Genomic DNA, 13,352 nt, shown 5'->3' with positions numbered 1-13,352 from the left:
CTCCATCGTGTTCCCTGTAACAGACTGAATCTGTTAACACTCAGTATTCTGCAGAATGCATTTGCTGAAGCAATGATGGGAGAATGGCAGGGATTTTTTTTTTCTGGAAATGAGGATTATGGTTTACAGAAACTAAGAAAAAAAGAGAGAGGTTCTTTTAGGATGACAGGGTGAAGTGGGGAAAAAAAAATCTGCAGAATTAGTCTGAATTAATGTTTTCATCATATAGAGGATTCCTGGAATACTAACATTTCTAACTACCATAAGAAAGGAGAATTCTCTCATAAAAAATCTGTATAATCTTTTCACTGAAAAGCCCTTCAGCCTCCACTGTCTTTTGAGTGTTCAATTTAAGGTAACGTAGTGCTGTTCTTCTGTTCCAAGAAAGCCAACATATATTTATCACATAATACTAAACCAATTAGAGACCCAACCCTGCAGTCTACCCTTTCAACTAATCCACTGGTCCAGCACAGACTCAGTCTAATGGGCAGAAGGGTCATATTTTCATGAGTCCAGCCAACATAAAATGCTGTAAAATAATTTACAGTAATTTTAAACAGTATTTCATGCAGTTACTAGTTAAAGAGCTTCATACATATAATTGCTAATATGATAGAAGTTCCTGTAAGGTAAGTGAACCTGTGAAGTAGGATACAAACTGGATCCCAGTACCAAGTAGAAACAACTAGGGCTGCAGTTCAGTTCCAACCTACAAGTCTCATCCTGATGCAGCATGAAAAAAGAACAGTGGGAAAACGACATTCCTGTGGATCAAAGCCTAAAATCAAGCAGTTGATGTTACAAGACATCCAGCACCACTTCACCATCAGAACTGAACTTCAGGACAGAAGGTGACCAGAGCAAGCCAATTAACCAGCTTTGCCATGCATGCTGTGGTTTCTGGGCCAGTGGCAGGAAGAATAGCCCAAGACACTACCTAGAAACTGTTAAGCAAAAGTCCTAACACCATCAACAGCTGTCCTGTAAGGATGTGGGCAGTGAACATTTAACTACAAGCACCAGGAGCTCCACTGGGCAATATCTGCTGGAAGCTTGACAGCAATTACTCAACCTTCATTTATCAAAGTAGAAGCAAAGTTGAAGCTGGAGAAAACAACGCAAAAAGCAAGGCAGCCCATCTAGCAGCTTTAGATAAGCTAGACAAGATATTGCTGGAGTGGGGAATAGATCTCCTCCTTTCTCTCTTTTCAAATCTGGAACCAGGACCATGCCTTTTGCTCTGTATATCTTACTCTCTTTCACAGAATAAGCAGAAATGAAGTTAATAGGGGACAACAGAAAACAGCATTCTCCTGCTGTTAGTTAATTCTGCAACCCTATCCAAAGTCTGTGCTACCTCTCAGAAGTTCCAGGATCCAAACCTTGCTAATAAACAAGATGGAAGGTCAATTACAGTGTAAAGTCAAAAGGGAGAAAAATTCAAAAATTACAATCACCTGAAATGAGCACATTTAAGTTAAAAGCAAACTAGCTTGTAGAATTTAAGTACCCAAAGCTGAAAAATATCAATTTTCTTTTGGTTAAAACCACTCCCTTTATAGTCTAGTCCCCAGTTATATAATCATGGTTTCAGAGTCCTACCTCAATGCAGTTCACAGCCAAGTCATGTTACGGCTAACCTCATAAAAATTTAATAGTGTCTAACCTTAGTTAAACACTTCAGTGCAGTATCACTAACATTCCTTTAACATGTTATGAATTTGTTTTTCCTGCAGGCACCATACAAGTATCTCTTTTCCTCAAAGAGGCAGCTTTGTATTTCCTGCTCATGCCACTTTCTGCTCTTTTTATTTCTGACAGCTGCTTGTATTATTCCTGTTCTCTCTGACCACTGTTTGCCCCATTCTTCTCATCTACTGACTTTGCAACTTTAAGAAAGAAATCATGTTTCTCTGATGTTTTCCATTTTATTCCCTCATCCTAGATCCCCCAAATGTCTTCTAATGTCCATTTTGAAAGTTTTTCTAAGAAAAAGCATATCTAAAGCAGGAATATCGTGAGATATTGAGACTTTGGTGCATACTTAAAATTCATCAATAAATATTAGGGGATCACTTAATTATATGATTTGGTAATTATTTGGAAACTGAATCTAAAATTCCATTTTCTATATTATTATTATTATTAACACATCATTGAAAGGATGTTTCTGAACATTTTATTATTTCGGGAAAGTGCAAAAGACTTCTAATTGATAAAATTTTAAACTGTCCTCAGATTTTTTATATGAGCGAACTCTTTTTAGCTGTGAAATTCAACTAAAAGTCAGGATATTAGAAGATGCTGCTAACTGAATTTTACTGACTTAACATATCCAAGTGAAAAAACCACAACAATAGTATCAATGATTTTCATACACCTTGGTGATTACACAAGCATGCTATCTTCAAGGGAAACTCAAAGAAGAATGTAATTATCTATAATTTCCAACACAGTATTTAATGAAAAGGTGGGGGGGGGGGGGGGGAAACACATCTTGTTTCAAGTGACAGGAGAAAACAGAGGGTTTTAAAGCTTTTTGTTTTTGATTTGGGTTGAGGTACTTTTGCTTGCTTGTTTTGTTGGTGAGCTTTTTTATCTTTTTACATTCCCAATTCCCCATTACTTACCAGGACACAACTGCAGAAATCTGCACTCTAAAGAATATGTTTATTAATGTGATCTCAGATAGCAGATTTTATTTTTTCTATACCTCATGTATTTGTAATGATCCTGACATGCACAGCTCTTATCAAGTACTTCAAATTCAAAGGTGAAGAGCTTCATTTTATCTGTTAGCTAGGACTTATGAGTTTCTAATACATTTTGTTCCTTACCTTCCATGGCTATGGAAAGCATTTAAATAAGGGGCTCTGCACCCACACAGCGGAGGATGCAAAGACCTCACAGGCAGAGCAGGAACAAACAAGTCTTTGTTTCTAGAAGAGGGTGATTTGAGGGAGGAGGAGGGGCAAACAAGTTAAAAAACATGGGCAACTTAAGACAATAAAAAAGATCTTGTCCTAAAATACGGCTTCACAATCTGCAGAATACAGTCAACTGCAATTGCTGCAATATGTTTTTGAGAAAATTACTGGTCTTTAAATGCTACACATTAAATGTTCTACTGTCAGCAGCAGAAATGCCTCTTCTGTACTATACCGGACAATACCTGACAATTCCTGAAAAAAGTTTAGACTGCTGTTGACATACATGAAAAAAACCAAACAACCAAAACCCAAAAAAAAAAGGACGAAGAGAGAGAACCAATTACCAGGCATTGGTGTTAGAGAGAAAAGGCCAACAAATTTTCAACAACTCAAGCATAAAAGGCTAATTTCTCTCCCAAGTCCTCTGTCAGCTGAAAATCCCAAGTCCCAGGGCAGTGACAGTTTGCAATAACACAGCACCTCTCTCCTATGCAGAATTACATGCAGAGATTGCACCCTTAGTGATTAGGAGACACAGCTGAATGTTGTTGTTTTTTTCCTACTTATAATTCCACCCTTCAAAGCTAAACCCAATTTTAATCAGCCAATTCAGAGATACTATTTAGCTGAACAAACAACAACAAAAAAAGCTCAGGATGAGAGCACGCTATAGCTGAGTGTCCTTACTAATAAGAATCAATGTTTTCATTGGGGGAACTAGAGAACTTGTCCCCTTCAGCTGCATTTTGAAACTAGATATTTTGAAAATATTGTGCATAATTTTTGGCTGTAGTCAGGTTTTAACCTGGTGCTAGTTTGCAACACTTCAACAAAGGCAAAAGTCCTCTTTGATTACATTTAAAAGAGCAGTGAAGAAAAAAAAAATACCAGTAGGATCTGAAAGAGTCTCTGAAGTAATAAAAAACATGTTCCAAGGGGCTTTTAAAGAAAGGCTTTCTAAAACAATTTGTTGTTTAATCAGGATGTAAGTCATGTTTCTGCATTGTATTCTTTATAATATATTGCTATGTTACTCTAAGGAAATCCCACTCACAGTTTCATAATGCTGCTGTTATGAAACAACCTAAAAATTAGCACAATAAAATACTGCATTGCTTTCAGTCTCTGATTAATCTGACAATCCTGGATCTTAGAATATGGGGGAAACCACAAATAGACTGTTCTCTGGGCTCATTTTGCTGCTTTAAGTGTACAAACAAATCTTAGTGTCTTAGGCAAATAGAAATATTCACAGACTCCTGAGGTGAACTTTTCATTAAGCAAGATATATCCAATGAAAATACTATTACAGAATCATGTCCAAACTACAGACTGGTTACTCTCCACTTATCAAATAGTTTCATTCAAATTAAATTAGTATTTTTCTTTTTGTTTTAGTACCACTATCACACCTGCTGGTTAAAACAATATGAATTAAGTTCCTTTTTCTTTGATAAATCTGCCATTGTTTTTGAAGTGTTTCTGTATTGTCAAATGTGGATTTGACAATAAGACTCTACAGCATGCACAGACTCTTGAATTGTCAAATGTGGATTTGAGCATTAAGACTCTACAGCATGCACAGACTCTTGAATCACTGGTAACTGGAGTAAAAAGCTGTGTCAGTTCTTTTCCCCCCACAGCAGTAAACAGCAGTATTTATAAACCACTTTCACTCAATGTATGCCAGTTTCAGAAGAACCAAAATATTCTGGCCAGCCAGAAAAGCAAATATAAATTATATTCAGCAGTAAAGTAAGTAGCTTTTAGGAACTTCAGTGCACACATATAAAACAAAACTCTTTAAATAACAGGCTCTTATAATTCTCTTTTAACTCTCTACATAACTCTTTTTCACTTTTCTAAAAAAAAATCAATTTTAATTTTGGAAGGCTAAACAAGTTTTAAATTACTTTACTTACAGAACACAACTGACACTGTAACTATCAGCACTACAGAACTATATAAGACACAGTGCACTGGACAGATTATGAGAAGAAACCTGAACTAATGTTGTTTAAATTTAAATTTTATGTATGAAACACTGAAGACTACAGGAAGTGCAGGAATCTGAGCTAACCAAGGCCTCATATGCCTGTCCAATGACTCTCTGGCAAAATATATTTAATGAAAGCTAGTCCACATGTTAGACCAAAGTTTAATCAGCAAAGAGTCTACATAAGGCTATTAGCTGTGAACAGGTTCGCTGTTTAATCACCACATAATACTTCCTGGGTTAACTAACCAAAAGACAAGCTTCTTTACAATTTCTTATAAAATAATGTGATAACTTTTTAAAATGCAGGTTTCCTTTAATTTGAGTGGAACAAACCCTGTATATATGCATCTGCACATCTTCATCTTTTTTTTAATTTGTCATATGCCCATTAGAAATAATTAAACAGAAATCACAAAATCAAGTAAAAACTACTGCAAAAACAAAATCAACAGTATACTGTCAAGAAACACTTCTATATAAAAGAAACTACCATCATGTTTCAACACGACTGAATTCAAAGACAAAAAGCCTGATGTCTTTGAATTTAAGATCATATATGATTAGATATAGACTATATAATTACTGGGGGTACATATATTTAGATTACAGATAATGAATCATGTTCAAAATGATCCACCTTCAACTTTTAACACAGTATGCTCATTAACAGGAAAGTGCAAACTGCTGTGTTAGAAGGATATGAAGGAAAAAGTGTCCCTGTTAGCAGTGCAGTTTCCTTTCATTATCACAGCTGCTTAGCACAACACTGCAAGCATGCATTATTTTTACTGGCACCCAGACATCATTAGCAATAAATCTCCTTTCCCAAACAGGATTCAATTACTCTGAAAACAGAACAAACCACAAAACAGGTGTAAACTTACATAAACCTACTGTCCTGATAAATTCTTAAGAAAAGTGGGGGTTTCTCTCTCTTTCATAGTCTAGAAATATTCTATATAAAGTAGGTAACTGCATCCTGACACAACACTTGTGGACAGATTTAGTGATTTCTTCAGTGAACTTCAGTTAAGAGGTATAAATATATCCTGCTTTCAAACAAACCCAGATTTCACTTTCTGGTATAATCATACACAACAAATAATTATTTATTGTCATTACCATAAGGCAGCACCTGCCTTTTACAAAGGGATGCTTACCAGTGAAATTTCACCTGCCTCTGCAGATTTGCAGCAGGCTTTGACAGAAGTCACTGGTTCACTGAAAACTGATGCTGCTTCATCTGTAAACATTTCTGACACACATAGCAAAATACAGAAGTCTTTACCCCATCCTAAGTGATCTCCTGAAACTGTTCTTCTGGAAAAACAGAGACAGGCAAGTGAAAAAATCTAACACCACTGGACCTTTTTTAGATGGAGTCAAATCCTCCTTTGTTTTACAGGGTATATAAAGAGGATATGCCATTGCATTTGCAGACCAAAGCCACTTGTGGTCATGCTCTGCTTTTTGTGCAAAAAACTGAAGGCAGATCTGGAACTTAACAAGTCTTAAATGCTACTATGATCAGACACAAAGTCTGGGCTTTTTTTTTTTTTGACTAGACAAAGGCCAAACCCCAGTTTTCCAATCTAGAGCTCCAGTTCTATCCTGTCCAAAAATCTGCATCTTGAAAAGCATCTACAAACTAATTTGAAGGAATTTATTTTAAACAAAGTGCTAGATAGGTAAGGAATAAGAAAGCAACACTACGGAATACCTCCTTTTAATTTCTGATACTTAAAAATTAGCAGATGCTCTGAAGCTTAAGCTTTAATTGAATTTCAACCTTGTGTGTTTGCTTGTTTTTTCTTTAAACAGAAATGATAAATATATGTTTCAATTAAATGTACACTTTACTACAGTGTTTCTGAACAAGCTCTTTTTCACTTTTTCAAAGACAGTTTTTATACTACAAAAAAAAGGAAGCAGAAAAACCTGGTGTACCTTCTCTGTAATCATACTATCATCAACACTTTTATTTCATTTTCTAATTATGCAGTCAAGCAGCTACTGTACGGAGGGCCCCTATGGCACTTTTCCTAATGATATTAAACATTGTTTTGCCTTACTCTCCCCCTCATCCAAAATTCATGCAGAACTTCAAAGAACATTATCTCTAAGTGGGAGTGATAAAGTCGTGGCAGTGATTTCAACATGAGGTCACATATTTTGCTTCATATCCCATTATCACAGCTCCAAGAATTGGAAAACCAGAAGGAAAGAAACTGGGAGTGTGCAACATTGGTATGACCATAAGTTACAAGCCTTTAAAACCCAAGAAAACTCAAACAATATCTTGTTTTACTCCAATCCCTACAGACACTTGTCTGACTACTCTACTGGAGTAGTAAGGTCTCCACACCAAACTTAAACCAGCAGAAATCAACTGCCAGTTTTCCAGTGTTTTCCCACTTCAACTTCATCTTTGAATTTAATATATTAAGGACCCTCAAAGGCCAAAGTATTTAAGGTTGCATTTCAAAACAAAGTCCTATCATTGGCAAACATAAATAAGACTTAAAATCCCTTTAATGGTATTTGATACAAAAGCCAATTTTTGGAAACTTACAGCAAAAAACTAAACAATTTTAAACCTCAACTGGTTCTAGGAAATTTGATTTTATAGGAAAAACAGATGTTCTTCTACCTCACCGACTCCAGCCACTCCGAATTCATAGCTGACCTGCTTCCTAACCAGATGTCTGAATATCCAGAAAATGCATTATGTTATCTGAAAGGCTCAAAAATCCAGTAGGATTTGTGAAGAATGAACATTGTGACCAATGAACAACAGCAGAAAAGACAAAACAGTCCAAAAGACAAGTTCAACCCGATAGTCCAATTCCATTAAGGAAAAAAACCCTCTTCTAAATAAAATTAAAAACCAAGGCAATTTGAGGCCTCTTACTTAGAGGCCTGCAAAGGCACTGAGAAGGTAGGACAGCATGTTTTTACCAGATGCTCCATCAGACAAGAATCCCGCTGACACAAGCCCAAGGACCAACCCCCTCCCATCTCCCTACTCCTTTGATCCCATGTCATCATTATGACTGCCTGTGCTTGGGATCAGAAGACCCTCCTTTCATACTTAGTTCTTTCCTAGATATTAAAGTTTGTGAATTACCCTAACACAAAACTGTTTTAAAGTTGTATTTGTAGACTTGGAGGATGAAAGTCTGAGCCACAGGACTTCACTGACACTTAAATGGTGTAGCTGAAGACCTCTAACCCATTTCAAAGATGTTACACTTGAGTCTTGGAATGAAGTTCTTATCTTCAACTTGGAGCACTCAGGTTTGAGACCCAGCCTACCCTACAGCTATTCTGACAGAGGCTCTTTTTTGATGCATTATTTCTAAAAGCCTGGTCCAAGAAAGAATACATACTAATTACACTCCTTTATCTTTTGTTTAAAAGCATGAATGCTATACCAGAATGCTCCACACCAAGTCAGTCCACCTAAAATAATTTTTCCAACTGATTTTCCTTCCACTCACTCTTTTCTAGCCACAATAATGGAAAATTCCAAGCACTATTTAAAAAAGAGCTATATCCACACCTACTAGAGAAAATAAAGATGAATGCAAACCTTCCATCTGATGAGGAACATACAGAGACATAAAGGCTGTCTCCCTGGAAGCTGGGAATTCAGAAGCAATAAGGGCAAAAACTCTTCATACCTTCTGCTTCTGAATACTGGAACAGAGGAGTATGTTTGCACATACCATTGAACAGATTTGTTTTCCTCAATGGTTCTTACGATTGGTGAAAGTGGCAGAGAGAGACATTAATTCCTTCTTCATTTTCAATTAGCATTACCATTAGCATCACTGTAATAACCAAAAGCTTCAACAAGACAAAGATGAATTTATCCTGCTTCCGGAAGTATTAGTAGTCACAAATATTGAAAACCAAACACTTATATTAAAGCACAGTGATAAAAAAGGGTATGGTCATCCTCAGGGGAAAAATACAAACAGAAGTTTCAACCTATATTAAGCACAGAAAGGTAAACTTCTGAGTCATTCACATGCTATTTATTTAGGGTCACAGCACATATTTGTTGAGGATCTCCACATAGTAAATAAATGCAAGCTCAGTAATTTAACTCTGTCAAAGAGATTTTTTTTTTCTTGACTGGAGTGACTTAAGGAGGTCACAAGTAAGAAAGCAACAGGAATAGAATTTTGAATTTTCTTGGCTCAAATTATAAAAACATAAGCCACAATACAATGTGTACAACTTAGGTTTTCAAGGAAAACTCCTTCAAGCTCAACAGCAGCTAGCAGCTTGTCTCTATTTGCCGTCACTCTAGATCAGAAGAGCCCACATGCTTTTTTTTTTCCTTTCCTGCCCCTTTCAGTTACACTTGAGCTCTTTGACTGAAAAGGTCTGGAACAGATTAAAAGTTCGACCACAAAATAAAGAGCCTTGGCATGTACTCAAGCCTGTCTGGGATACACATACACAGTGGGCCCAAAAAGGGAAGCTATGCAGCAAGAAACCCTTAATCAGTCTTCTGGACATTTCTAACTTCTTTCAGTTTAACTGCACAGCCTTAACATTTGATATAGTTTCAGTACGCACAAGACAAGCAGCTTTTGCCCTTACAGTTGGACTACTCTATTTACCGGAATACAAAATAGTTGTGAAAAACAAGATTCATCTCACTCACAACCTCTGTCCATTAAGGCATTTTCCACACCCCTTTTTAATTTCAGTTAATCTTTAGAAATGACAAAGTAATGCATGTAAAGGAAAAAAAGATACCCTGCAAGATTACCTGAGTAAATGTAATTGCAAAAGGCAACAGTGATTTTCAAAATGACTGCTTCCTTTTCAGCCTTACTCACATACTAAGTAATTGTGAAGTTGCAAATTACCCACACACTCCTCTTGCAACGTGCAAACAGGTCGGTAGCTCTGGCTGGTGTTAAAGCCAGCATGGACATTTGCCAAAGCTGACACCCCACCTTTGGGCTCAAGTTGCATAGTGGTTCAACCTGTCTACAAACTGGTGAGCAGTTTATAAACAAAGCATGACAATCTGGTGCTCTCCATAAGTGTAAACGGATGTTGTAAGTAAGCACTCATGCCTACAAACCAAAATGCAGAATTTCTAGCAGACATTTCAGAAAACAAAACAGAACAGTGATTGTTGAGTTTTGTAGCTCTGTATTTATATGGCATTCATGGAGTTAATGCCTCTCCCAGAAGGGGCCCACAGTTGTTGTTAGGTCAACCCCTGTAAAGCTTCAAAGGTTTTGCATCCCCTCAGCCTGACCTACTCAGTGATCTGCACACTGTTTTCATTTAGCTGCACTGAGTCCAAAAGTAAAGCCTGAAAACCACAATGATCTCTTCTTTTTTTTTTTTTACTCCTACTGTTTTTCCATGGCTCTGGAAAAATAACTAAAATCCAAAGGAGTTGAAAATAGTAAGTTATTGGGAAAACAAATCAAGGGCAAGCTAATAAGGCTGACACCCACAGGTCATGGCTTTACAAAAAACCAGAAATTTTAACGCCATACTAAATACATCTTGGATAATCTATGAAAGTAGTTTAGAGTCTTCATATTATATGTGATTTCTATTCACAGTCATCAGTGCCAATACTTTATTGAAAAGCTTGCAGTTCTGCTCTTCATATAGATCAAAAATATAATTGAAAAAAATTACATAAAAGTTCTGTTTTGTTTAATTTCTCCATCCAGACTTTGTGATCGTTAAGTTACTATTTCTATTTCCAATATTAAATAGTCTTTATCCCACAAAAAGGTTATTTCCTTTTATAGTAGGAACAACAAAACTAATAATTCCTCATCATATTGTTTAATACAGAAAGTTTTGTCATGATAATCACTGTGACAAGCTGGAATTATAAGCTGGTATAAGTTTCAAGTGTATTTAAACAGCATGAACTATTATTTGACAATGCCCTCTTAAGATAGCACAAAGGAAAGTAAATATTTGTTTGGGAATTAAAAGATTATTCTGCAGTAAAGTTTTGCTAATTTAAAGGGACGAGTGAGCTTGACTGAAACCATCTCAATAAGTAATTTCTGAATGTCACCACTTTGGGGAACTGTATGGATCATGTGGCAAAATATCAACCCGTAGCATTAGAAACTTGGGTAACATACAGTCCTGGACGATATAAGCTAATAGTATTTATCTTAGAAAAAAAAAGAAAAAAGTTATTTAAATAAGGCCTCTACAACTCAAAATATATTTTAATCATACTATATAAAGTTTTCAAAATATGCCTGCAAAATTAAAGCTGAGTGAACTGAAGCAAATCAAGAATTCTGAATTGAGATGAACTTTTACCAAAGCGTGGGTCAAGCCTTGGGTCTAGCCAAGATGTGGTCTTGTTCTTATGGTTTATGTAGTAAATTTCTCCATCCTGGGTCATAGCTTGTTCCCATCCATCGGGGAGTGGGCCTGCAATATAGAAGGAAGGAGTTGATGGCGGGCTCTTGCTTGCTCCACCTGAAATTGATCTAAAAATATTTTAACATTCTACATATATAACAATATATGAAACAGAAGAGTTTCAAGCTCAATTCTGGGATTAAGGGCAAAGAAGTGCTGGGTGGGAAACCAAGGAACAGGAAACACTTCTATCATTTTAATTTAGGATTTGGACTTTAACTTTCAAGCTTGTTTGCCTTTCATATGCTTTTGACATATCATTTTGCTATACCATTCTAGTATGAAACCAGCAATAAGTCAAGCCTGCCAGAATGAAACCAGCACGTGCACCAGGAAAAAGAAGCATAGAATAATTCTACCTCTCACAGAAAAGTTCATCTAGTGATTAAGACACAGAGTAGCAGCAACAAGCTAACACTGAGGAGAGCCTGAAATGATCCTGTCTTTCACAAACAATTAAAAAAATAAGTGAACAAAACCAATTTCCTCTTTACTTCATACTCTAACTTTCGGTGAAAGCATTCAAAGCTTAAGCAGACAAAAATGCAAACCTGAAGAACAAGGCGGGCAAACAAGCAATGACACAGCAAAGGCAAGGAAACACCACGAGCAGTCACAAAGACACAGGGCTATGAACAGCAGTGCAATGTCTCCACAAGCAGAAAGGCACACACAGGAAAAACTACTTCTAGAAAATGGTCAAAGGGAAGTACATAATGATGTTGTAGAGTCCATAGTTGATGTCTGAACACAGCCGGAGGAATGGTTCCCATATGCTCCCATCAGCAGCTTTCAAGAAACTACCTTTCATTCCTATACAGATCTTAAACCCCTCGTTCCCATCTCTATATGATCACATACATTCACCAATACTTTGCTCAGACTAAAAACTATTTAAAAAAATATATATCTCATCTTATCTGGAAGATGCTTCACAAATACATGGTTTTGAATTTTTATGCTCACATTGACATGAACCTTTAAAAATGTCTAAATTAGATAGAGGATGATCTTCCCTGTATTTTAGATTTAAGTACAATCCTCAAATTATACAACAAAAGATTCACTACACATGTTAAGAATGTAAAGAAATTAGAACAAACCTGCTGTAGCAGCAAGCCATTGTATTTCAAGTTCTTCTACTCTTAGTCAGTGTAATACAATAGTAAAACAGCAGAAGCCATCTGGCTGTTAAACTTGGACTAACAGATTATTCCGTATAATGTAAGATACACTAAGTATACACAAATATCATTATTTCACACATGAGATTCAGGTATACCAAAAAATATGTGCCCATCCTGTAAATGTCTACTACATCCATCTTCGAACTACATTAGCTCTTGACTGTAACTTTGTCCCAAAGTCATGCTCCTGCTGAAGAAGTCAGTCTAAAGCTGGGAGAAGAGGTAGGGAGGATAGATTAGTTTGCTTAATCTCAAAAGATGTTCTTGGAGAAATGTCAAAATGAGTAAAAAAATAATTTAATTGCATTCCAGCAATATCCCAAGGCATAATCAGGACAAGACTTTCTTACTGTGGTCTTTGAAGATCCCTTGCAAACTACATTTCTAATTTAAATTTTCATTTTGGCTCAGAAAACAAAGCCCTTCTCTAACAACTTCACTACTCCATCATTAGTGCTACAGATGAATTTCAAGTGAGGAAAAACAGTGAACACTAGCTATTTTCTTCCCACCTCTACTGCTCTAAATATTGCCTACAAGTAACGAATACCTCAGTTTTATCAGAAGCTAGTGAACACAACAGGCAAGAAAGAGTGAAAATACTGCAAATGATGCTTAAAGCCTAAGATACTCACTGTAGAAAAGATTTTGATGGAGAAATGAGAGCTCCAGTGCAAAGAATGCTGTATTTTGTTACCATACCCGAAGACCAGCCAGCTAACCAGTGAGGTGTTTTTTTACATAGCTGGAGCACAGGAGCACAGCAACATGCCCCCCATCATCCAAATGCAGAAG

At 36.4% G+C, this 13,352-nt stretch overlaps 1 protein-coding gene across 3 annotated transcripts in view; it reads right to left on the bottom strand.

Annotated features, from left to right (window-relative positions):
* The window catches only part of YAP1 (Yes1 associated transcriptional regulator), an 88,766-nt gene that overhangs the window by 19,419 nt on the left and 55,995 nt on the right, over positions 1 to 13,352 (bottom strand). For all 3 annotated transcript variants that reach the window (XM_066544737.1, XM_066544735.1, XM_066544738.1), the window contains exon 4: positions 11,266 to 11,379. In XM_066544737.1, the coding sequence (XP_066400834.1) occupies positions 11,266 to 11,379 (114 nt within the window). The remainder of the gene's footprint in view (positions 1 to 11,265; positions 11,380 to 13,352) is intronic.

Source organism: Molothrus aeneus, chromosome 2, assembly GCF_037042795.1.
Source record: "Molothrus aeneus isolate 106 chromosome 2, BPBGC_Maene_1.0, whole genome shotgun sequence".
Classification (NCBI taxonomy): Eukaryota; Metazoa; Chordata; class Aves; order Passeriformes; family Icteridae; genus Molothrus; species Molothrus aeneus.
This window is presented reverse-complemented; position numbering and strand designations above follow the sequence as displayed.